The 25,525-nt window shown below is 38.7% G+C and overlaps 1 protein-coding gene across 1 annotated transcript in view; it reads right to left on the bottom strand.

Annotated features, from left to right (window-relative positions):
* Positions 1-25,525, bottom strand: part of LOC124605388 (glutathione hydrolase-like YwrD proenzyme) — a 148,214-nt gene that overhangs the window by 51,756 nt on the left and 70,933 nt on the right. The window contains exons 6-7 of the mRNA XM_047137028.1: positions 16,088-16,328; positions 900-1,071 (exon numbers count right to left, since the gene is read on the bottom strand). Of these exons, the coding sequence (XP_046992984.1) occupies positions 900-1,071; positions 16,088-16,328 (413 nt within the window). The remainder of the gene's footprint in view (positions 1-899; positions 1,072-16,087; positions 16,329-25,525) is intronic.

Raw genomic sequence — 25,525 nt, 5'->3', positions numbered from 1 at the left:
TCTTAACAGACACAGTCATGATGAGAGCTTAGCAGGCCTATTATTGGTTCACAGTAAACAGTGTAAGTGTTAATCTCACAAAGACTCATATTATGGAATTTTATACAAGCAAAACTAACCCTTTATCATTATGCATAAATGTTAACGGTCATTTCCTAAATATTATACTGTTTGTACACATGAATAAAATAAATGGAATAGCATGTAAATTTCATTGGGGTCTAGCTTGGTACCAAGTTAAAGTGATTTAATAGCTTCATCACAGAGGCTGGACATAGGATTGCACACTAAACCTTATTTTTCATGTATGGTAAAGTAGGGGATCAGTCATGCATCCACAACCAAGCTGAGGTTGGATGAAGGTTCTAAAAATGGAACAGACAGGCTCAGGCAGATCTCCATAAGGTATGACTAACCTTGTTCTTAACAGGCTTAAATTAATTGTTCTTGGTATTACTTAGCTATGTAATGACTGTAAAATTACAATCAAATTGTAGGCTTCATACACTTGATCATTTCAAACAATGCTCTACCAGGAATGCTAAATACAGACTAAGTGGTTTTACATGTGCTGATAAACAGGGTAAAACAGTGTATTTATTTAAAATGTTTATCATGTTGTATTTGTCGATTAACACCTTTCATTGTCTTAGCCATAATGTTCATCACATATTGTTTGTCTTCTGTGATACTGAAATGCTTCAGGGGAAAGTTTTAGCTTATTTTACTTTCATTTCTTCGATTCTAAACAGTAAAAAATTAGGTTCTCATCCAAACCACTTCTATCATTATTATATTATCAAGTTTGTGGTAGTAGAAATTATAGAAACAAAGTTATAGCTGAAATCTAAGTAGTCTACCAAGTGATTTTCGATGTACTTGTACATATAAAAACTTACGTATCCATGGAAATAAGCTTCCTTCTCTCTGCAGCATATGATTTCTGTAGAAGGCCTGAAGTTGGTACTGACACAATGTCAGGGTCAGCCACATAGTATAAGCTATCAGCAAAACTGAGCTTTAAGCTTTCTATAAGAAGGTGAAAGTAATCAGCTGAGCCTTGTCCCAGTGCTGAAACAAAAAAACAAAAAAAACAAAAAAACAAAAAAAACAAAAAAAAAAAATTAAAATTAAAGTTGCTTGTTATAAGTTATACATTTATTGTCAAATCATTTCAACAGGTTTAATGATCGCAAATTGTTAAAAGCTACTTGGAACTTTGAGTCTCAAACTTTTTATTTTGTGGAGATTATGATCACTAACAAACTTAGACAACAAATTCAAAAAATAGTGGAAATTTGCAACAAATGGAGACAATGAACACTGCCACTGAAAGGGAACATAACATTAAATGATATTTATAGAAGGTGCAGAACACAATATTACACTGCAGCAGTCGACTTTGTAAGAGTTGTGACCATGTGCTTCCAAACACTTCCTTCGAACAAAGTGAAAAAAGGTGCAATTGTTATACAAATTGTGTAAATAGTTACACTTTGATTAAGGGAAAATGATTTTCCGTAGCAGATATTGCTGCCAAAATATTTATAATGCACAACTCAAACAATGGAAAATCCAGGATGGAATGTAACAATATTATGAAAAGGAAAGTTGCTACTCTCCGTATAGTGGAGATGCTGAATCGCAGATAGGCACAACAAAAAGACTGTTGCAAATAAAGCTTAAGGCCATGGGGCCTTCATCAAAAATAGACAAAAAACACACACACACACACACACACACACACACACACACATACACACAGCTCACACACCCATGACTGCAGTCATGTGTATGTGAGTTGGGTTTGTGTGTGTTGTCCATTTTTGATGAAGTTTATTTGTGACAGTCTTTTTGTTGTGCCTATCTGTGACTCACGGTTCTGCTATATGCTGAGTAGCAACTTTGCTTTTCATAATATTGTTATAATGCACAACTGTGGCTTGCAACTAACAGTTTTCAATAAAATATGTAATGTATGACAGTGTAACCTCCAAAAAATTTTCGAAAATGTACCTTTCTTTATGTAGACAGGCACTGAAATTGAGGGGAACAATTGTCTAAATGAGGATACTAGTGCTAAAATTGTACAATGCACAAATGTAGATTACAGCTAATGCTGTAACACAAGACAAGTTTTTACAGGGCTCAATGTTTCAAAAAATATTCAATCTATCATGTCACACACTTGAGTTTTGAGCCCATCAACATGAAGAGCAGTTTCAATTTTATGTAAAATGTTAGGATCTACATTTTCAAAGACAAGGGAAATACTTAAAGTCAGCATATACATGTTATAAAAGTGTAAAATGTATGGATTTTGCACTTAGTTCATTTTGTGACACCTTCTACACTAGTGTGTCAAAGATGAATGCTGTAGCATCAGTTTATCCCACTTAAAACAACAAAAACTGAGAAAGCATCTGGATAACAATGCATTGGCATAGTTTTTACATGGTTGGTTGTCCATTATCCCAAAGTTCTTATTAATTCTGAGGAAATATTGTCTACTTTCCTTCGTCTTAAGTTTTTCAGTGCACTGTCAAATTCTATTCACAGTATCACATCTCCCTCCTTATTTTAATTTGCTTCCTCTGCCCTTTCCTCTTTGTACCAACTGAGTGTTAATTTACCTAGCATAGGGCATGCCTATCATATGTCATTGTTGATTATGTTCTTTAAAATATTTTTTACAAATGCAACATAATTATAGTTACATAACCTTGGTACAAATGAAATACTTCAATCATCAACAGGTTAATGCTGTCATATAATATCTTGTTATTCGTAGCATTTCAAATCTATAAAATCTATCTAATCTACCTAAATCTATAAATATTTAGAGAAAGTGACAGCTTTAAGAACTTTTCACTAATTTTGTAATCAAGTACTATTTGAGCCAACACAGCAAATGAATGGAATGGAAAGACTTCCTATTAACTGATACATGGGAAAGTATCCTCTGCCTTGCACTTCATGGTGCTTTGGAAAAAGCTACTATCTCGCCATTTATATAAATAGCTATTGTTCTCCTCCTGTTGGTAATTTAATATTTAGTTGATAACTTTGGTACTTCTCAAAGAAAGTAGTTACCTACACCTTATGCTACATTGTAGCGATACTTTACATTGTGCAGCTACTTTCCTTGTAGTTAACATAACTTTTCATTCCTTGAATTCAGATTTAAAAAAGAGTGGCTAATGAGGTACATTTATAATTTCCTTTTGATGTGGTTATGATTCTCATTTTATTGGTTGATATGAGCTGCTGAATACCTTTGCACCAGAATTCGTAACTTAACTCTGAACACTACAGAAGAGGGCTGAGTCAGCCTGAAAATTATTTCTGTCCTTTTACTATGATTACATATCTACATTTACATCTACATCTATCCTCTGCAAATCACTGTGAGGTGTATAGCAGAGGATATAACCCATTGTGCCAGTTATTAGGGTTTCTTCCTGTTTCGTTCATGTATGGAGCATGGGGAGAATGACTGTCTGAATGCCTTTGTGCATTCAGTAATCATTCCAATCTTATCGTCATGATCCCCACATGAGCAATTCATAGGAGGTAGAGTGGTGGGATGTCGAGGCAGTAGTGGTGATCACTGGTGGCCAGAGAAACTTGACTGCAATGTAAACATTCTTTATTCATTTTTTATGATGACTGAATTGTTATGATGCCATGGACATGGTCTGCCACTTCTTGTGTTTGGGGTGGGTGATGTCCATATCCCATACTGATGGCATTATTTGCTCACTCAGCCATGCATGGCCCACTTGCAATGCATGGCTATGAGCAAGGACTGCCAGTGACACAAACATCCACCACGATTCTAGCAAAGTCCCACTGCTACTGGAAGAGAAGCTTGATCTGGTGCAGATGGTTATTGGTGGTACCATCCTGGCCATGAACCACTGCCCTCCAGGGCAGGAGTTCAGATACTGCTCTAGAGTATGGAAATGGCTTGTCCACTGTACTGCTTCAAGTCCACAGTTGTGGAATCAACCCCATGAATTAGTCTGGAGGAAATGGCTGCACAGACTGAGGTCAGCTGTTCGTTGGCCCATAATGCAGTGGAGACTTGCATGGCCCTGTCATTGTGAAAGATGCTGCTGGACTGTGTATAACTGTACTAGAACCAGACGGTATTTATAGTGGTTAATGGCACATTTGTTGTGCTGATATGTTGCTTCCAGGCATATAGCCTTCACGGAATAATCGTGTGGAAACACCCCTCAAGCTGATTTGTAGTTTCTATGATGTTGCTGAGAGTGCATGGCTCAGCCCAGCTCACCTGGTGGTAGGTAAACAGGTTCATTTATGAAATCATATACCAGCATCTCTACACCTGCCTGCTTGCCCAACATACTGTTGCAATGGAGTTGCTTTTCTTACAGTAATGACCAAAATTAATGATGGCACTACAGAATACACCAGCATGATAATTTTTCTTGTTTAGGTTTGTGAAGACACTATTTGTAAGGTATTGTATCACATTCTGTGTGGCGATGCCTTTAGAAAAACCAAACTGAGAGGCAGTTAACCATTTTTGCTCATTTGAATGAGTCAGTATTGTATCATAGGCCACTTTCTCAAACACTTTTGAGAAAAATGGAAGGATTGAAATAATCTGTAATTAGAGGTGATTTGCTTATCTCCAGTTTTATAGAAAAGTTCATAATACAGCCTGCGTCATTGATTGATCACAAAGATAGATTAAGGGTAATCCAATCAAGTAAGCTAAAGATTTTAATATTCTGGTAGAAACACCATCATACCTAGTAGAATTTGTTGTATCCTGCCTATTCTTCAAATATGGGGCTCCTAGGAAATTTGCTTTCTCAGATTACTAGACAACAATTTAGTCAAATCATATTAATGAGTTTTTATTACAATAAAATAAATGACAATACTTAACTTTGCGAATTTACAAGGATGTGTCATAAGCAAAGGGTGACATGCAATATAATCAAAGTCTTTCAATATAATGATCCCAATACAAGTGAAGTAATATTGTGGATGCTTCTATCCAGGTCACTGGTCTTGATGCTTCTGTCAAACAGGGCCATGGCCAGTCAGCACAGCCATCATGCCTGGAGAGTGGTCTTTCAGTGTGCAACTGACTGATGTCTTCTTCACAGCCCTCTCTGCTCTAATGTTTTTGACTGGCATGCCGACACTTGACTTAACAACGGAACAGAATTTCTACTATTTTTCGAGCTGACAAATTTAGCAAGCCCCTTAGGGACTGTATTTTTTAAACAAATGTCTGTTAGTGGTGCAGGCAGTGTTGCCGTTGTTGTTGTGGTCTTCAGTCCAGAGACTGGTTTGATGCAGCTCTCCATGCTATTCTATCCTGTGCAAGCTTCTTCATCTCCCAGCACCTACTGCAAACTACATCCTTCTGAATCTGTTTAGTGTATTCATCTCTTGGTCTCCCTCTATGATTTTTACCCTCCACGCTGCCCTCCAATACCAAATTGGTGAGCCCTTGATGCCTCAGAATATGCCCTACCAACCAATCCCTTCTTATAGTCAAGTTGTGCTGCCACAAATTTCTCTTCTCTCTAATTATATTCAATACCTCCTCATCTACCCATCCAATCTTCAGCATTCTTCTGAAGCACCACATTTCGAAAGCTTCTATTCTCTTCTTGTCCAAACTATTTGTCATCCACATTTCACTTCCATACATGGCTACACTCCATACAAATACTTTCAGAAACGACTTCCTGACACTTAAATCTATACTCGATGTTAACAAATTTCTCATCTTCAGAAACGCTTTCCTTGCCATTGCCAATCTACATTTTATATCCTCTCTACTTCAACTATCATCAGTTATTTTGCTTCCCAAATAGCAAAACTCATTTACTACTTTAAGCGTCTCATTTCCTAATCTAATTCCCACAGCATCACCCAATTTAATTCGACTACGTTCCATTATTCTCGTTTTGATTTTGTTGATGTTCATCTTATATCCTCCTTTCAAGACCATGTCTATTCCGTTCAGCTGCTCTTCCAGGCACTTTGCTGTCTCTGACACAATTACAATGTCATCGACGAACCTCAAAGTTTTAATTTGTTCTCCATGGATTTTAATTCCTACTCCAAATTTTTCTTTTGTTTCCTTTACTGCTTGCTCAATATCCAGATTGAATAACATCAGGGAGAGGCTACAACCCTGTCTCATTCCCTTCCCAACCACTGCTTCCCTCTCATGTCCCTCGATTCTTATAACTGTCATCTGGTTTCTGTACAAATTGTAAATAGCCTTTCGCTCCCTGTATTTTACCCCTGCCACCTTCAGAATTTGAAAAAGAGTAATCCCGTCAACATTGTCGAAAGCTTTCTTTAAGACACAGGCAGTGTATGTAACAGTAAATATAATGCAACTGAATTTGATTGTTTATGGAGGGATTAATGTCTTCTGTCACTGAGAGGAAGTAATCATCAAACTGACAAAGGTCTTGTTGGCTAAAAGCTAACTTTCTGATAATCTTTTTGTTATGCTTTTCTGTGACTCAGTATGTCTGCTATTGGTGAGTAGCAACTATCCTTTTCATAACATTGTCACATTCCATCCTGTATTTTCCATTGTTTAATCTTCAAATTTGGTGGTCAATGACTTGAAAGTGTCATAATTCCTACTAGTGTTACTTTTTGGCAGTTCAGTAAAATTTTGGTTGCTATTTTTATTTATTACTAGTTTAAAAGCAAGTTGCCAGTCTTTGCACCACTTTGAAATCTTATCAAGATCTGATTTTAGGTGCTGACCACACAATTTGTGTTTTAATTTTAAATAGTTACACTAATAATTTAATGTGTTGTATGATAGCACTGTGACAAAACCCACATAAGGGCCACATCTTTTCTTTTTCACATATGGATTTATGATCTGAGATGTTTGTGCCCTTAACTACTGTGGCTGTGTGAAATCCTTATTAGGGATACCAACACATGTTGCTTCCTTCACATTGATGGGTGGAATGCATCATGCTATATTAATTACAAATATGTAACTATGGTGTAGCTTGATAATGGCTGACAGGGAAAAATAATATAATCTCCAAATAAAAAAATAAAGTTGTTATTTCAAAATAAAACTGGCAATGCAGGAAAATTACTCCCTCCAAGTGTGAAAACAGCACATGCTTTTTCCATGCTGGATGCTGTGGAGCTACCAACGTGGATAGAGATATGTCTAGCCTTTGGCACTGTAATAGCTGTACATATTGCTTCATGGTTATGGAAAAAGAGTGGCCGATTATAAAACTTAAAGTTCATCTTCTACTAGCAAAGGAAGAATTAGTATGGCTGAGGGCTGTGGTTGGCAGCAGCAATGTTAGTAATTAGTAAATTCCATCCTGGATTTTCCAGTGTTTGAAAGTTAGTAATGGGGTAGATAACTTGACTGTGATCAAACCAGCCAGACCAGGCATGAGTTCCAAAAGCTCTGCTATCTTCAGTCCGAATGCCTCCAACAGCTTCACTTCTCAGGAGTGTAGACAAAAGTGTGCAGAGAACCCAAAGAGTTCAGGAACACACTGATAAGACAAGGACAGTAGTTAGGTGGTTAACAAGCTCAAGGAAGTCCTTATCCTAGGGAGTACTAATGTGAGGGGGTTGTCTGAGCCAGTACAGAACTCCCTGAGTAGTGAATACCAGGCAACTACTATTGCTAAGCCAAGTGAAGGGCTCAACAATGTCACTAACAAGGGGAGGCCGCCAATTGTGAAATTCAGATTCGATTCATACTGTGCATAATAAAAGCTCATGGCCAGAGGTGTAATGTGGCAAAGCACCAAGATGCACTTCTCAGCCGTTGTCGAGAAAATCGACAGTTAAAAGAAACCGTTGCGGTGAAATACTCTCTACGATTGAAAATTTTCTACAGCGTCGTGGCGCAGTGGTAAGCGCTTGGGTTCGTGATCCGAAGGTCGCCGGATCGAATCTCGCGCCATCCAACTTTTTTTTATTATTAGTTTTTTATAATTCAAAAAAAAAAAAAAAAAAAAAAAAAAAAAAAAAAATATATATATATATATATATATATATATATATATATATATATATAAATTATTAATGAATTGCTTATGCATATTGGTGAAGGCGGATCGCTCTCCAATTGTACCGCCTCCATTTTTCCGTTTTTTTAACAGGGTGTACCAAAGCTCTCCCGTCCGCACTGATTTTCGACGATGTTATAAGTTGCGCTAGGGACCGCATCTACCTTCTTTCAAAGTTAGCAGGCAACTACGCTGTTATGCGGTGGCTCGTTTCGGCCCATTCAACATCTGTCCTTCAAGTGTAATGAGCGAGTAACGGAGTTTATATTTCATACCTGCCACAGCAAATTTGTGTTCGTGGAGTCTCTATTCTAATTCGAACATTTGACTTACGCTATACGTATTCGTTTTGGAATATCGTTTCTACGTCTTCCGTTAACTATACGTGGTTAACATTATGAAGACAATTAATAACATTTGTGAAATACAACTTTGTTTGCGGAATACATAATGATGTTCGAAGTTGCCAGTTTTTCCACGACAAACGACTTTCAACAACTTATTATATGCATAATTGTTGCAACTGATTGCCGGGAATTGTGTGTGTGTGTGTGTGTGTGTGTGTGTGTGTGTGTGTGTGTCTATATATATATATATATATATATATATATATATATATATATATACACACACACATTTGAATTACAAAAAACAAATACTAAAAAAAAATAAAAGGTCGCTTGGTGCGAGATTCGATCCGGCGACCTTCGGCTTACGAACCCGAGCATTTATCGCTGTGCCATGACGCTGTAGAAAATTATTAATGGTAGAGAGTATTTCACCGCAACAGTTTCTTTCAACTGTCGATTTTCTCGACAACGGCTGAGAAGTGCATCTTGGTGCTTTGCCACATTACACCTCTGGCCATGAGCTTTCATTATGCGCAGTATGAATCGAATCTGAATTTCACAATTGGCGGCCTCCCCTTGTAAGTAATTTAGGCTCTCTGGGGAAAGAACTTGGTGACAGGAAAAAAAAGTGTAGCTCATTCCCATTTTCAAGGAGGGTAATAGGGCAGATGCACATAATTATAGGGTTATATCATTGACATCAATTTGTTGTAGAATTATATTTTGTGCTTAGTATTATGATGTTTCTGGAGACTGAAAATCTCCTCTATAAAAATCAACATGAGTTCCACAAACAGAGCTCTTGTGAAACTCAGCTTGCTCTGTTCCTCCATGAGGTGCATAGTGTTGTAGACAACAGTGCTTAGGAAGGCATTTGACACTATCCTACACTGCCATTTAGTGAAAAAAAATTGAGCTTATAGAGTATTGGACCAGATTTGTGACTGGATACAAGACTTCCTTACAGGCAGAACTCAGCATGTCACTTGTAATGGAACGAAATTGACAGATGTAAAGGTACTTTCCAGAGTACCCCAAAGAAGTGTGATAGGACCATTTCTGTTTACAATGTGTATAAATGACCTAGTAGAAAGCATCAGAAAAATTAAAACTGTTCACAGATGATACTGTTGTCTAGAAGGATATAGCAATACCAGAAGACTCTATCAATTTGCAGAATGACCTGCAGAGGATTGATAAGTGGTGCAGACTCTGGCAGTTGACCCTGAACATAAAAAAGTGTAACATATAGCACATACATAGGAAAAGAAATCAACTGCTGTACGACCATACTACTGATGACAAATTGCTGGAAACAATATGTACCATAAAATATGTAGAGTGACCTTAAGTGGAATGAACATGTGAAACAAATAGCAGCAAAATCAAATGCTAGACTGGAATTAATAGGTAGAATCTTCAGGAAATGTAACTCACCCACAAAGGAAGTGGCTTACAAGGCACTTGTTCATCTGTTTCTTGAATATTGTTCATCAGTCTGGGATCTCTAGCAAGTAGAAGGCATAGAAGAGGTAAGGGAGATCCGATGAGGAGCAGCACATATTGTCACAAGATCATTTAGTCTGCATGAGAGTGTTACAGAGATGGTCAACAAACTCCAGTGGCAGATACTGCAAGAGATGCATTGTGCATAATGGAGAGGTTTACTATCAAACTTTCAAGAGAGTGCTTTCTGGGAAGAGTCAGACAATACATTACTCCTCCCACATACACCTTGCAAAAAGACAATGATGAGAAAAGTTGAGAAGTTAGAACTAATACAAAGGCTTACTGACACTCATTCTTCCCATTTCCCATGCACCATTTGTTAGTGTGATGGGAGAGGGGGGATTAGTTAGTGGTACCAGAAGTACCCTCCACTGTGCACCATTTTGTGGCTTACAGAGTATGGTGTAGATGCAGATGAACAACCCTGTGAAAGAATGGCTTTCATAAATTCCATCTCAGTTACCATACCTTTGAAAGTAGAATTTAAAAAACAAAAGGAAAAGATTTGAACATCCATGTCATGCCAGTCAGTATGTGCTATATTCCATTGTACCTGAATTTGTGACTTGTCTGGAAAAAAAGAAACAACTCTCAGGAACCTCCGTAATGTACTCTGAGATTTCTATGGGTGATGGTAGACCTATAACACAGAAACCATATCACAAACATTATTGCTTGGAATATGCTGTAGAGGAAACTATTTTAAATTTTCTAGAATCAGGAGAAATTCAACCTTCTTTCAGTCCTCAGTTTCATCTATAGTGATTGTCCACAACCTTTTGTTGTCAGCAGCAACACGTGAACAGTGCCTTTAGTATGTACTGCATTCTGGGTTTAGCGCTTTTCCTGCTACCATCCTAGTGCACCAAAAAGTCATACATTTTTCTCAACTTGTGTCTGCCTCGATAGCTGAGTGGTCAGTGAGACCAAATGCTGTGCAAAGGGACTCGGGTTCAGTTCCTGGCTGGGTTGGAGATTTTCTCCACTCAGGGACTGGGTGTTTTCTTGTCTTCATCATCATTTCATATCCATCAACACGCAAGTTGCCAAAGTGGCATCAGCTCAAAAGACTTGCAACAAGTGACCAGTGTACCCAACAGGAGGCCCTAGCCACACAACATTTCATTTCTCAACTTGTGTTTGCACAGTGTTTTTTGTGTGCAAATTTTAATGACTTTCATAGAAATGACCCCAAAGATAAAGCCACAAGAAGATGACCATAAGAGAAAGAAAATGACCTTAGAAATAAAATGTATAATATTTGAAAAATGTGAATGTAGTGTGAGTGTTACTGAGTTAACATGCACGTACAACCAGTCTGCATCAACTATTTGCACCATCCTCAAGAACAAGGACAAGATTAGGGAGATGGACGCTTCAAGGGGAGTGAGTAGAGTATCTAAATAACAGTTTCATATTCTGAATGATGTCAACAGGTTGCTCCTTATATGGTAGAATGAAAAGTAATTGGCAGGTGACACTATTAATGACAACATCATTTGCAAGAAGGTGAGAGAGAATGAGTTTCGTCAATCTTGTTAAGAAGAAGCCAGGATCATCAGCGGCCAAAGAAGATTTTAAGGGAAGCTGTGGGTGGTTCAAGAAGTTTAAGAGAAGAACTGGCATCCATAGCATTGTGAGGCATGATGAAGCAGCCAGCTCCAACAAAAAGGCAGTTGAGAACTTCATCAGCAACTTCAAGATGCTCATAGATTCTGAGTTATCTGCCACCACAGGTTTTTAATTGTGATAAGACATGTGTATTCTGGAAAAAGGTGTCAAAGCATACCTTTATAACAGCAGAGGAGAATGCATTGCCCAGTCACAAGCCAAAGAAAGACCTTCTCACACTATTATTTGGTGCCAATCCAAGCTGTGATTTGAAAATTAAACTGTTGCATGTCTGCCATACAGAAACCCCATGAGCCTTCAGGAAGTGTAAAGTCCAGAGGAGCAGGTTAAATGTGATGTGGAGGTCCAAAAACAAGGCTTGGGTGACACTTGATCTTTTTTTGTGATTGGATCAATGAAGTGTTTCTTCCTTCACAGAAAATATATTTGCTTGAGATTAATCTGCCTCTCCATGTCTTGCTTGTTATGGGCAACTCTCCTGCCCATTTTCCAGGTCTACAAGACCACTCCTTGAAGAATTTCAATTTGTTAAGATCCAATTTCTGCCTCCCAAACACTACTCTATTACTCCAGTCTATGGAGCAGCAGATTATTTCTAACTTTAAGAAGCTCTGCACTAAAGCATTCTCCAAGCATTGCTCTGAGCTGACAGAATCTACCAATCTCACTCTTTTAGAGTGTCAGAAATATCACTTCAACATTGTTGTCTGTGTTAAGATGACCAAAAAGGCATGGGGAGTGGTTACTAAGAGAACTCTCACTACTGCTTGGAAGAAGCTTTGGCCAGAGTGCATTGTCAAATGTGACTCTGAGGCATTTAAGTCAGTACCTGTGGAGCCCGTAGTCAATGAGATTGTGTCTTTGGCCAAGAGCATGGGACTAGAAGTGGATAACAATGATATTGAGGAGCTTGTGAAAGATCACAGCCAAGAAATGACCACTGAAGAGCTTATGGAGTTGCAGTGTGTTTCAGGGCAGGAAGCTGCGGAGAGGAGTTCTTCGGAGGAGGAAGAGGAGGAAGTGGTGGTGGTAACAGCAAAGCAGCAATCTTCTAGTGCAATAAGAGAAATGCTGAAAGCATGGGAATTGGTTGCATCTTACATTGAAAATCATCACCCCAATAACGCAGTGGCTATGTTCACTATAAATTTATTTGACAATAATGCTGTGTTGCATTTCCACCAAGTGTTCAAGTGACAGCAGCAACAAATGACTATAGATAGCTTCCTAATAAAAAAGAATTAGTTGTGTATCATGAATAATTAAGTACATAATACTGCATGTATAATTTTCTTTCAATAAATGGCATTAACGAGATCAAACTTGTAATGCTTTTTCTGCATGGAATCCATTATCATATTTTACATTAATTTATATGGGGTAAACTGTTTCACTTAATGAATGTTTTTCACTATGAGTAAGATTCTGGAGGTTCCATTGTACTTATTTCATTCATCTTTTCAGTGGTATGAGGATTAAATTGGGGCAGTTATCCTGGGTTTCCCTTTGTAAATGAACATTTGAAAACAGAGTTAAGCATTTCAGCTTTTACTTTACTACCCTCAATTTCAGTTCCTTTCCCATTAACTAGAGACTGGACACTAACTTTGGTGCCACTAACAGGCTTTACATATGACTAGAATTGCTTTGGTTTCAGTGAAAGGTAACTTGACAATATTCTGCTGCAGTAGTCACTGAAGGCATCATGCAATGCTCTCTTAACACCCAAATGTGTTTTACACAGCATCTGTCTGTCTATAGCTCTACACTTTGTTTTACATCTATTATGCAGTAATCTCAGTTTCTTTAGAAGTTTCCTTACAGTGACTGTATACCATGGAGATTCCCTCCCATTATGAACTATTCTACTGTGTACGTATCTTTCCAGTGCATGGTCAGACTTTACCCAGAGTTCCTGTGCATGCCCCTGGCCGGTGCATACAAATGATGAAGAAAAATCAGTTGGTTATGCATTGTGTCAACTGTATCAAACTGAACAAAACTGTAGTACCACAGAGAAGGAACTTCTGGTGCTTGTTTTTGGCACTCATTACTGTCAGTACTAGTTATATGTACAACAACCTATGGTTATTACTGTGTATGCTGCGTTATGACGGCTATTACATTTAAAAGATACCAGTAGCAGACTTGTTAGGCGGGCATTGAAACTGAAGAATACGAGTTCATAGTCAAAGACAGGCCGAGCAAATTAAATCAGAATGCAGGTGCCTTGAATAGGACAATTAAGATCCTACAGTAAATGATGTTCATATGGAGGAATTAAGAAAGGCACAAGACTCTGATGCCAGGGGTAAGAAATTGGCTACATCTCCCTATTTTATTACAAGAGATGATGTTTCAAAAACGAATCTTGGAGAACAGACAGTAGTTCTGAAGACTATTGCAAGCACATACTGCAACAATGTCATGATAGCATGCACATATATCATGATGCAAAAAACATAACAAAATGAGGATATAGAGGATTATGTTCAAAACTGTCTCTCTTGCATTAAGAGAGTGCAAGGACAAAGACCAAATATACCTCTTCAAACCCTACCTGTGGCAGCAGGATCTTTTTAAATCACAGCACTTGATATAGCTGGGTGATTCCCCATTACAGCCAAAAATAACAGATATTTTTGTCTACCACTGATCATTTCTTTTATTACTTTGTTATGATACTGATTGAACACATGACCACTGAGACAGTTGTGAAAGCAGTTACCATTCATTTATTACTACCATCTGGGAGTCTAGAGACTAGGATCATCTACTGTCAAATGCAATTTCATCAAAAAACACCAGGGCACATGAAACCACAGGTTTGAGTCTCTATGAGGGCATTTTTCATTGCAAAATGCATTTCTCTTTCAAAATTGGTAAGCTGCTACAAGATGAAACACCTGGTTAAAAAATGAAAGTTTCTTTGGAAGACAGTTAAGCAGAACATTGCAGCCATGATGAAAGAATGTTAGGATGTCACTATATTAAGTAGGAAATTATGTTATGTTACAACAAACCACCATAAAACTAGGCAGAACTGATAAATTTATGTGCCTGTGGGATAGACCATTCTGTATACTTTTGTTTTACAGCAGTTGTCAATGTCAAATTACAGCTCCCTCATCAGAAGATTTGGGTTCATTTTGACTGCTTCACCAAGAATAAAGGTAGCAATATGTAGTGGATCCAACAAAACTTCATTCAGCCAAAAACCTAATGCAGAGTGAAACTGTTACACAGCAGCTGATGAGTTCCTGTTACAATGTTCTTTCCCTCTGCACAATTTATGATCTTGGGATTAAGAACAGATTTCAGCTTAAATCTTGGGTGGGAGTATATGCCAGTATTTTCTGTTTCAGTCTATTGTTGAGCCATACTGGTGATTGTGTCATGTATTCTCAATACATCAGTCCCATGTTTAGCTAGAAATTTTGCTTAAGTGTTGCATACATGTATTGTTTCTTGTTCACTGACATCCCCATGATTCGATACCTTATGGGCTGTATCGTAAGCAAACATCTAGTGTTTTAGCTTGACCATACTATGCTCCCATTTTGCTCTCATAACATGGCCAGTTCTATATTCTTTTGTCTTTTGGCACAGTAAGGTGTGATTTTTACATATTCCATTCCCCTGAGTGAATTATGTGACACTGTTAGTTTGATAGTACCATTGCTCTGGAGAGAACTTCTCCTCCACTGGGCTGCTTATTATGAGCAATAGCCTGTACATTATGGACATCTGGCTTTTGTCAAACAACACCAGCCTAACAGCTGGTGCCTTTTCTTTGCCTCCCCCCTCCCCTCCCCCCCAATTCTCCCAAAACTGACTGATAAGCCATTTTCAGCCTCAGGTCATTCTTTTACGCCTTTATCTATATTTTATAATCTGCTTTTACTTTGAATATTTCTGTCATATGTTTGCTCTATTTTTCTACATTGTCACATAGTTTTAACCATTGTATGGCAAAGTTTGTGAAGTTTTGAGAACTTTTGCTATGAAATCATTGCTCTCAAGTTTGCTGCTTTGTTTTAGAAGGAATCTGCAGAAATAAGGTCTCAGTCTCCAATGGATCGAACCACCTACTGTTCATTTCCTCCAACAAGATGGCTTTGGGGCCACTAGAGCTATCTAGCTATCTATTCTTCCCTCCTCCTCCCCCCCCCCCCCCCGCCCTTACCCTCACCATGTAATTCTCATAAGAAATTATAACCATACAATTTCAGAATATCAATATGTTATTTACAAGCCCACACTGTATTTGAAGCCTATCTGCAGCCGTTTCCACTGAGAAACTGTCCTAGAGCATTTGCCTTCAAAAGATAAAGAGTCCAGGTTACAGTTACAGTCCAGCACACAGTTTTAATTTGCCAGGGAGTTTCAAAAATCTTCTTTAAGATTTCCAGGAATACCATCGATTATAGTTAGTTTTAACAATAGGACCGAAAAAATGAAGTTAGTTTGTAACAATAAACTGTCACTATAGTGCACAACTTTGTTTTACTATTCTATTACCTTGAATATCGTAACCTTCTAAAATATTCAGTGCCATTAATGTTGTGATACCAAGACCATTAGGTGGTATTTCCCAAACAGTGTAATCCTTGTAATCTACAGAAATGGGCTGCACTTCAGTACTTGTGTGATCTTTGAGATCATCCAGTGCTAAATAACCTCCAAGTCTTTGAACTTCAGCAACTATAGCTTGTCCTATACGACCTGTATAAAAGCTTGTCTTTCCTTCCTGTGCAAGAACCTGTGAACAAAATAGATAAATTATTTAAAAGCATCTATCGACAGGAATTGCCTATGACCTATCAAAGATTTTTAGTTTTTTATTTTAATTTATTTTCTCTCCTTTGGCATCAGTTTACTATTTTTAAATTGCTCCATAAGAAAATCTACACATACGGTTAGAATACATGGATAATCCAGAAAATGCATGGTCATGTGAACTTGAGTTTGAATGGAAATACTTTTACAAGCTGTAGAAAGGGATGGATGAAAGAAGTGAGTAAGGGAAGCTTCTAAATATAAATTAGAGTTTATGAGAAGAGTAATGAGAAAAATTTAACTGTTGCTTGCTTGGTTGGCTGGTTGATTTGGGGCAGGGGACCAAACAGCAAGGTCATTGGTCCCATCAGATTATGGAAGGAAGTTGGCCATGCCCTGGCAAAGGAACCATCCTGCCACTTGCCTGAAGTGATTTTGGAAATCACAGAAAACCTAAATCAGGATGGCCAGATGCAGGCTTGAACTATTTTCCTCCCAAATCCAAGTCCAACATGCTAACCACTGTGCCACCTCACTCGGTAATTTAAATGTACTCATTTTCTTGTTATGCTGGAAGGAAAATATTTGAATGACAACAATCAATGTGTTAAAATATAAAAGAAAATAGATAGGTAACAAATTTACTCACCAAGTGATCATAGGAGAAAACACACATCAAAGATATGAAATGCACAAGATTTTTGAGCCAGTGCTACATTCTTCTGGCAGAAGAGTTAAAGAGAAATGAAGACGGATGAAGGATAAGGGCTGGCAAACTTTAGAGAGTGAAGAAGTTATGGAAAAGTCACTCAGAAATCCAGACCAGGAAAGACTGTATGGGATGAGAAGAAAAGACTGATTGTTGGTGGCAGCACTAGATGAGATCTGAAAAACCTGAGAACTTAAAAATGGAAGATAGAGTAATGAGCAAGACACAGATTATTGAAAAACACTATGCAAGGGAGCAAAGAAAGGAGTAGTTACCAAAAAGAAATTCTGAGACCACAGATGGTATAAATTTAGGCCAGGTGACTGGCAAAAACCAAATGCATATTGTTATGCTCATTCCCAGCCATGGAGTTTTGAGAACCTGGTGTCAGGAAAGAGAATCCAAATGACATGTATAGTGAAAAAGGCATTGAGATCACAACTATCATGTTGTAGAACATACTGTGCAACAAGATATTGTGTATTACCACTATACACCCTCTGTCTATGCCCATTAACCCTAACTGATATCTTGGTGGCATTCATACCAATGTAGAAGGCTAAAGAGTGCTTACATAACAGCTGGTACATAACATGTGTCATTCCATAAGTGGCTCTTCTTTTGATAGTATATATTTTGTCAGCTACAGCACTGGTATAGGTGGTGGTAGGAGAGTGCATCTGGCAAGTGTTTCAGGGGGACAGTCACAGGGGTAGGAGCAATAGGATAGGAAAATGGATGCAGGGATCAACAAAACCAGGAATGGATGTGATGGCCCAGGAAATCCGGGATAGTTACATACAGTGAAGGCTGAGGTGAGAATGGTGATTTACTGCTATAAAGAGTCTAAAAAGAGTCTGCAGCTGAACAAATTTGTTTGCCTTGAATGCCAAGGCTGCATGAGCAGGAGGGGTGGGGCACTTGACATGAAAAGAATGACAGCAGTCAAAAATGTAAATATTGTTTTTTATTTGTAAGTTTAATATGGACAGAAGTGTGCAGATGACCCTGTATGGGAATTAGGTCAGTATCAATAGAAGTGGCATGAGATTCAAATAAGAACCATGTATAATTTAATTGAGAGTATTTATATAGAAATTTCAAAATTTTTTACAGATCAGTCTCACTACGAGCCTGCTGTGGCCACCCACTTCATACATAGTAGTGCCTACTGCATTGGCATCCCACTTCATGTCCAACCAACATGGGATGCATGTATCACAGGGCATATACTCACCAGGAAAACTCTCATTGTCTGTGTTGTCAAGAAAAATATTTACTGGCGGCCACAACACAACACAACACCAGATCTCCACCAATGGCCACCAGGACCACTATCCATTCACATATCCTGCAGAACAGTTTACCAGAGGTTGCAGCTAGCCCAAGAGCTACTTTGATGCACCAGGCATGTGATCACAAATAGTTCCGGCAGATACTTCCGCCAAATGGGCTTCCGCCAATAGGGTGGTGAACTGCCAACAAAGGGCAGTTTGACACACTACTTGGAAGTGTACAGAGCTCCACCTGGCAGCCATGGCCAGACACCTCTTCTAGCTGGCTGATCTCTTACAGATGGACTTGATATAGTTGATGAACATCTTGATATTGTAGAATTGTTTTATTGTGATCTCTCCCTGTGAAGAGTTGGGTCTTTTCTATTGTTATTTGTTATTTTATATTTGTGACAATCTGCAGTTGGGATTGAATCTGTTGTTCTTTTGGAGATTTTATTATTGTTTCATTTTAGTGAGTCCAATAAATTGTTTTTGGACTTGTGTTTTCCACATTTCTATTCTGCTAGTGCAGATACTTCAGATTCCATATGGCAAAATGTCATCAGTGTATTTAAAGTAAACCAACATCTAAAGGAAAGCTCACTCCAAGCCACTCATGAGAAGGTTGACATACAGAGGAGCCATCATGTTCCCAAGGCAGTAGCCCTGATATGATGTATGTCTGCCCTCAAAGGTAAAGTAGTTGTTCGTAAGTGTCAGGGTCATTAAGGTGAGCAGGAAGGTTGTCATAGGTTTGGAATCAGATGAGTACTGGCCGAGGTAATGCTCAGTAGCATCCTTGTACATGGGGAATACATGCTGCACGTGGGATGAGCACAGATTTGAGATGATTCAGGAAATCATCGTGTCTTTAATGTAGGAGTGCTTGTACTGTAGGTTACACATGTTAATATACCATGGCAGATATATGATCAGTGAGTGCTTTGAAGCCAGCAACTATGAGATGGCAAGGCTGGATATTAGGAAGAAGGTAAAAGGTGGATGTGTGTGATTTGGGATGGTGTAGGAAATTCTACAATTGATCTGTCAGTCTTTGTCAAGGATTTTAGGTTTCAAGGAGAGGTGACATGTCAGTTTGTACCACAGCAATGGGATCTCAGTGGGAGATGCTGTATGTAGAAGTTTCAGAAAGCTGGTGTAGGCCCTTTCTTACATACTCCTGTTGTCAAGTACCACAGTGGTGGATCACTTGTCTGCTAGGCGTCTGATGATAGAGTCATAATTTTTTGGGGAACGAAGCACCTGTAAATCTGCAGAGGACATGTCAGGGTGAGAAAGTGAGTGAAGCAATGCTAGATGTTAGGAATTCTTTGAAAGCTTGTAAGAGGTGATGAGGTACTGGTGTTGGATCAAGTTGGACTCTTGGTTGAAACTGTACAAGGCAGGGTTCAATGTCAATTTTGCAGTTGGAAATGCTTTGAGATTAAGTTTCACAGTGTTACTTGCAATTCTTTCACATTTTTATGAGTTTCAAACTGTCCTGGATGATTGTTACTGCCATTTCCTGCATATTTTACTTCTAAAATCCAGCAGATTAATTTTTATTTGATGACTTCTTGTCTGTGTTTGCCCTGTTTTTCAGCTTTTGTTGTTTTCATGAACTTTGCCAGTCACAAATTTTTTAAACTTTCTTATAATATTTTCCAGTTTTCTTGAGAGAAATTCTGCTCCCCTGTCAACCAGTCATTACCTTTCTTAATTTTTGTCTGTTCTCACAATTTTCATTTTATTTTCCTTCATTTTTCCAATCTTCTGCCTTCCTTGTCGTTTTTTCCTCTCATTTTCCCCCTCTCTGCTTCTTTTTCACCTCTCCTACTATCTCTGATACAGTAAACCCTCTTCATAGCCCATAATGAATCTAATCATATATTATATTTGGTCCTTTTGAAAACATGTTTTTGTACTACCTAAATTTAGGTCCCAAATTCTCTTTCTTGAAACATGCTTGTCCCTTTGAGGATCTCACAAAGGTCTAAGTTCGGAAGTCATCTAGGACATCTACAAACCACAACAACAGCTAGACTTCACCTCCAAAAACCATCCTACCTTCTCCTAAACTACTTTAACAGTGGTCTTTCCATCCTTGTCACACTCCAGCTCCCAAAACAGCCACTCCATCAACCACCACTCCTCTCCTGCAAACCAAGCTTGGCCAACTTTCTTAATATCCCCCAACCTTCACAACTACTTCGCAGAACATTGACACTCAGGACTGCAAGGACCAGCCAGAAGGTACAGAGAAGATACAGTATTCTCAACCTCACATTTAAGGCCTTCTCCCCTCCTGAATTATCTATATTATAAAAGGGCCTCACTTTCAAACCTAAACCTGCCTTCAATCATATTGATTTGGTTAAGAACCTATTTTCCTTGACATGTAATGTCAACTGGAAGTATCACTTTGCAGCCAATCACAAAACATTTTCAACAGCAAATCTAACACTGAATTCTGTCTTGAACAGTTGAAACAATATCCCAACTTGATCCACCACCACTACCTCTTACAAACTTTCCAAGAAGTCCTAGCATCCAGCATTGGTTCACCACTCTTTCTCAGTTGCCTACAACAGACCTTAACATGTCCTCTGCAGAATCACAGGCACTTCATTTGCTAAAATCTTATTACTCCATCACCATTCTCACAGCTGATAAGGGATCTACCACTGTGGTAACTGAGGGACTATGACAGCTTTCCAACACTTCTACATACAGCATTTTACACAAGATCCCACTCATGAGGGACATGTTGACCTATAGTCCCTCCTTTAAAACTCAGGCCCCTCACAAGGACTAACACATCAAGTCACAGAATATCTTACCCCTCCCAAACTGTGTATTCCTTCCTTTTAACATCTTTCTAAGATCCACAAACCCAATTACCCTGGCTGTCACACAGCTGCTGACTTAAAAACACCCACTGATCAATACCTGCAACCTATTACAAAATCACTCTCCCCCTATATTAAAGACACTAACCATTTCCTAAGTCATCTGAAATATGTGCCTGACCCCCTTCCAACACACACCTTGCTTGTCACAGTTGATGCTATCTCCCTCTATACTGACATCTCGATGTACAAGCTCTGTCTGCAGGTGAGCATTACCTGAACCAATGACTAACTGATTTCACCCTTATGACAACCTTCCTGTTCACATAATGAATTTTATACTTATGCACAATTAATTTATCTTTGTGGTCAGATGTACATCAGACCATAGGTCTGATCTTTTGAACAGGATGGCTCCTTCCTATGTCAACCTTTTCATGGGTAGCTTGGTGATAGCTTTCCCAGGATTCATAAGGCTTTAGCCCTTGATTTGGATTAGATATACTGATGATATTTTGCCATATGTACTCATGCTGATGCTGACCTGTTGAAATTTTTGGAATCTCCTAATTAAATTTCACATGCTCCTTATACACATCTCATGTCACTTTTTTGATGTTGATTGCATCTTCAACAAATGTCAGCCATCCTTTTCATGTCCTATGCGCCCCTTCATTCCCACCTCCATACAACCTTGACATTCAAGGCAAATGTATATGTAATTATCCCACCAGAATAATTCAAAAACATATTTCCACTCCTGGTCTTGCGGATCCCTCCAAAAAATCCTAGGAGTACAGCCCTTTTCACTTAATATTATCTGGATTTTGCAAGTATTAATCAGCTACTTCAACAAGACTATGACTTCCTAAAATCATGCCCTGAAATGAGGCCCATTCTAACTGACATTTTTCCCACCACCACACATAGAATAGCCTTTTATAGCTCCTTCAATCTGTGCAATGTCCTTGTCGGATCATATGCTCCTTCTGCAACTATGTCCCTACCCTATGGTTCCTACTCCTATGGCCATTCTCACTGTAAGACCTTTCTGAAGTGCCATCCTACCATCACCTATACCATCCCTGTATCTGGCAAAGCATGTACTAGTAAAGGGAGAGCCACCTGTTAAACAATACTTGTTGTGTACCAGCTGTTATGCAAATACTTTTCTACCTTCTATGGTGGTATGAATACCATGACATTATTAATTAGCACGAATGGGCATAGACAGATGGTATATAGTGGTAATACACAATATCCTGTTACAGAGCATACTCTATAACATGACGACCACGACTGTGTTGCCTGTTTCACCATACATGACATCTGGATTTTCTCTCCTGAAACCAGATTCATAGAACTTCGCTGGTGGGAATGAACATTACAATATGCATTGGTTCTTGGCACCTACTTTGCCTACAGTTATGTCAATTTCTGTGTTTTTTATGACCAGTCTTTTTCCCCCCATCCTCTCACCTGCCTATCATGTATAATGCACTTAGAGGTCTGCCCTTATTGATTCTTGCACAATTTTTTCCAGTAATCTGAACTGTGCTTATTGCCCTTTGTTCCACTTTTAAGTTTTCAGCTTTTCAAATCTCATACAGTGCAGGCAACCAATGATACTAGTGACTGGAAATTATTTTGAACTCTGACTCAGATTTTTGCATTTATCCATGAACTTTCCTCTATAATCGGAAGCCTTTGTGCAACTAACAACTCATCAGTAGATGCTTATGGTATGGAACATGCTGAGCTAGACTTGGGTCTGTGTCATACTTTCATCTGGAATTTTACTGTTGTATACATCGTTGAGGCTATAACCAGAGCCACCTTCCTGGTGTAGTACCATCTGTTACCTGATGTAGCAAATACAAAGCTCATCGACAGTGTCACCAGATTTTCTACTGCTAGATTCTTACACAGTGTAGTTATTCACAGCACCAAGCTAGGGCAGGCACCATAAAGCAGATATGACAAGTTGCTCAAACAGACAAGTTGCTCAAATAGTTACTGTCATAACCTGATCATGTAAATTGTCATGGGAGGTCTGTCAAAATAATGTGCATTTTATTAAAACTACCAATGACCTGTTAGTTTCATACTGTTCTGTACATTTAGATCCCGATCATCTAGTGGTCACAAAGGCAGAGTTTAACTCAATGCTTACAGAAGATGTTATTCACCCTTCTAGTAGTCCTTGGCCTTCACCCATCGATCTGGTGGCATATGGTGACCTTTTCGGTGGTTACTGTGTGCTGAATGTGAGGTCAAATCTGGACAGATATCCAGTTTCTCTATTGAGGAACTACAATAATGCTCTCAGTGGTGCAACTGTGTTAAGTGTATGGGGCTGTACAAAGACTTTTTTACAAATTCCTGTAGTGAATGAAGACATACCAAAGACTGTCATAATCACTCTGTTCAGCTTAATCAGAAGTTTTTATTTGACATTTGGTTTGCACAATGCAAACATGGCAAACATTCATTGCCTCCATGCTGTAAGGACTGTCATTCTGCTTTGCTTACTTGGACGATATCCTCATTTCTTTCAGCCATAGCAGAACAGCATTAGAAATGCCAGGTGAAGATTTTCAAATGCATAGAACAACATGGCATGGTTGTGAACACTGCTAAGTGTATTTTTGGTAAATCCCAGATAACTTTTTCGGACCATCTAATTCGTCTGCAGGGTCATTGCCACTACCAGAAAAGGGGGAAGCTATCATGAAGATCCCACATCCAGAAACCATCAAGGAGCTACACTATTTCTTGAGAATGCTGAATTTTTACTGGTATCATCTGCCTCCCTCAGTTGAGCTGCAAGAATCACTAACTGCAGCAATTACTGGACCAAGACTAGAAGGAATTCACCCATCCACTGCACAGATAAGATGATCTCTGCTTTTAATGCAGCAGAGAAAAGCCTAGAAATTGCTGCATTCCTGGCACACCCTGCACTGATCATGTCATTGTGTTAGTGATTGATGCCAGTCAGACAGCTGTTGCAGAAGCGTGTTAATGGTGCATGCCAACTGCTTGTCTTATTCTCACATAAGCTCTACAACTTTCAGTGTAAATGGAGTGCTTATGATCATGAGGTTCTACCCATACAAAAAGCAATCAAATAGTTCAAACCACAGTTGGAAGCAAGAGAATTTACAATATTCACTGATCACAATCTGCTTATCTATACATTCAGACAGAACAACAACAACAAGTGTTTTCCTTGGTAGTACAACCATCTGGAATTTATTGCCCAATTCAATACTGATATCCACAATGTTTCTTCTGTAAAAATGTGGTCACAGACTGTCTGTTGCAGGTCAATAGTGTGGCAAATTCTATTGATTTTTTTTCCTCTCAGAAAGGAACAGGAATGAGATAATGAACTTCAGAAGCTATTGCATGACGCATTCTTCCAGCCTTCAATTACAGCTTGCCAACATTCCTACATTCCTGCTTCTGATTACAAACTATATTGGGACATTTCCAGTGGAAGATCTTGTCCAGTTCTGCCACATGCTTTCTGCAGACATACTTTCAACAGCCTTCACAACAAATGTCACCTTGGCATTAGAGCATCGACTTGCCTGGTGTGAAAACATTTTGTCTGGCCTTGTTTACAGAAGAATTGTCATGAGTGGGCTCATGCATGTCTTCAGTCAATGCAGTAAAATAACCTCCTATGTGCTTGTGGCCATTGAAGAATTCCCAGGTTGACAAAGTGAGTCATGCATGTGCACACCGATGTTGTGGGTCCACTATCATCTTCTAATGGTCAATGTTACTTGTTACCAAGTGAGATGGCACAATGGTTAGCACACTGAAATCACATCTGGGAGGACAATGGTTCAAACCCACATCCAGTCATCCAGATTTAGATTTTCTATGATTTCTCTAAATCACTCCATGCAAATGCTGATTTCCTTCCAAGTCCTCGACACACTCCAAGCTTGTGTTCTGTCTCTAATGACCTCAATGTTGACGGACATTAAACCGAATCTTATTTCCTTCCCATCCATTATCTGTTGACTACCACTGATCATTTTACCCACTGATTGGAAGCTACACCAGTTAAAAACACATTGGCAAACACACAAACCTTTGCCATCATTTCAAATTGGGTTTTTTGCTTCAGTTGTCCACTGCACATTATTAGGAACCACGGCCAACAATTTGAGTGAGAGTTATTTAACCAAATCAGCAAATTCTGATGTACTCTCCATCACCTGACAACTAGTTACCTCCTGGCAAACAATGGCGTGGTTGAACATTGGCGCCATTCTTTAAAGGCTGCATTAATGTGTCATGCCACCAGCTGGACAAATGCATTACCTAT

The sequence above is a fragment of the Schistocerca americana genome, chromosome 3 (assembly GCF_021461395.2).
Source record: "Schistocerca americana isolate TAMUIC-IGC-003095 chromosome 3, iqSchAmer2.1, whole genome shotgun sequence".
Taxonomy (NCBI): domain Eukaryota; kingdom Metazoa; phylum Arthropoda; class Insecta; order Orthoptera; family Acrididae; genus Schistocerca; species Schistocerca americana.
The sequence above is the reverse complement of the archived record's forward strand: the minus strand, read 5'-3'. Positions and strand labels throughout refer to the sequence as shown.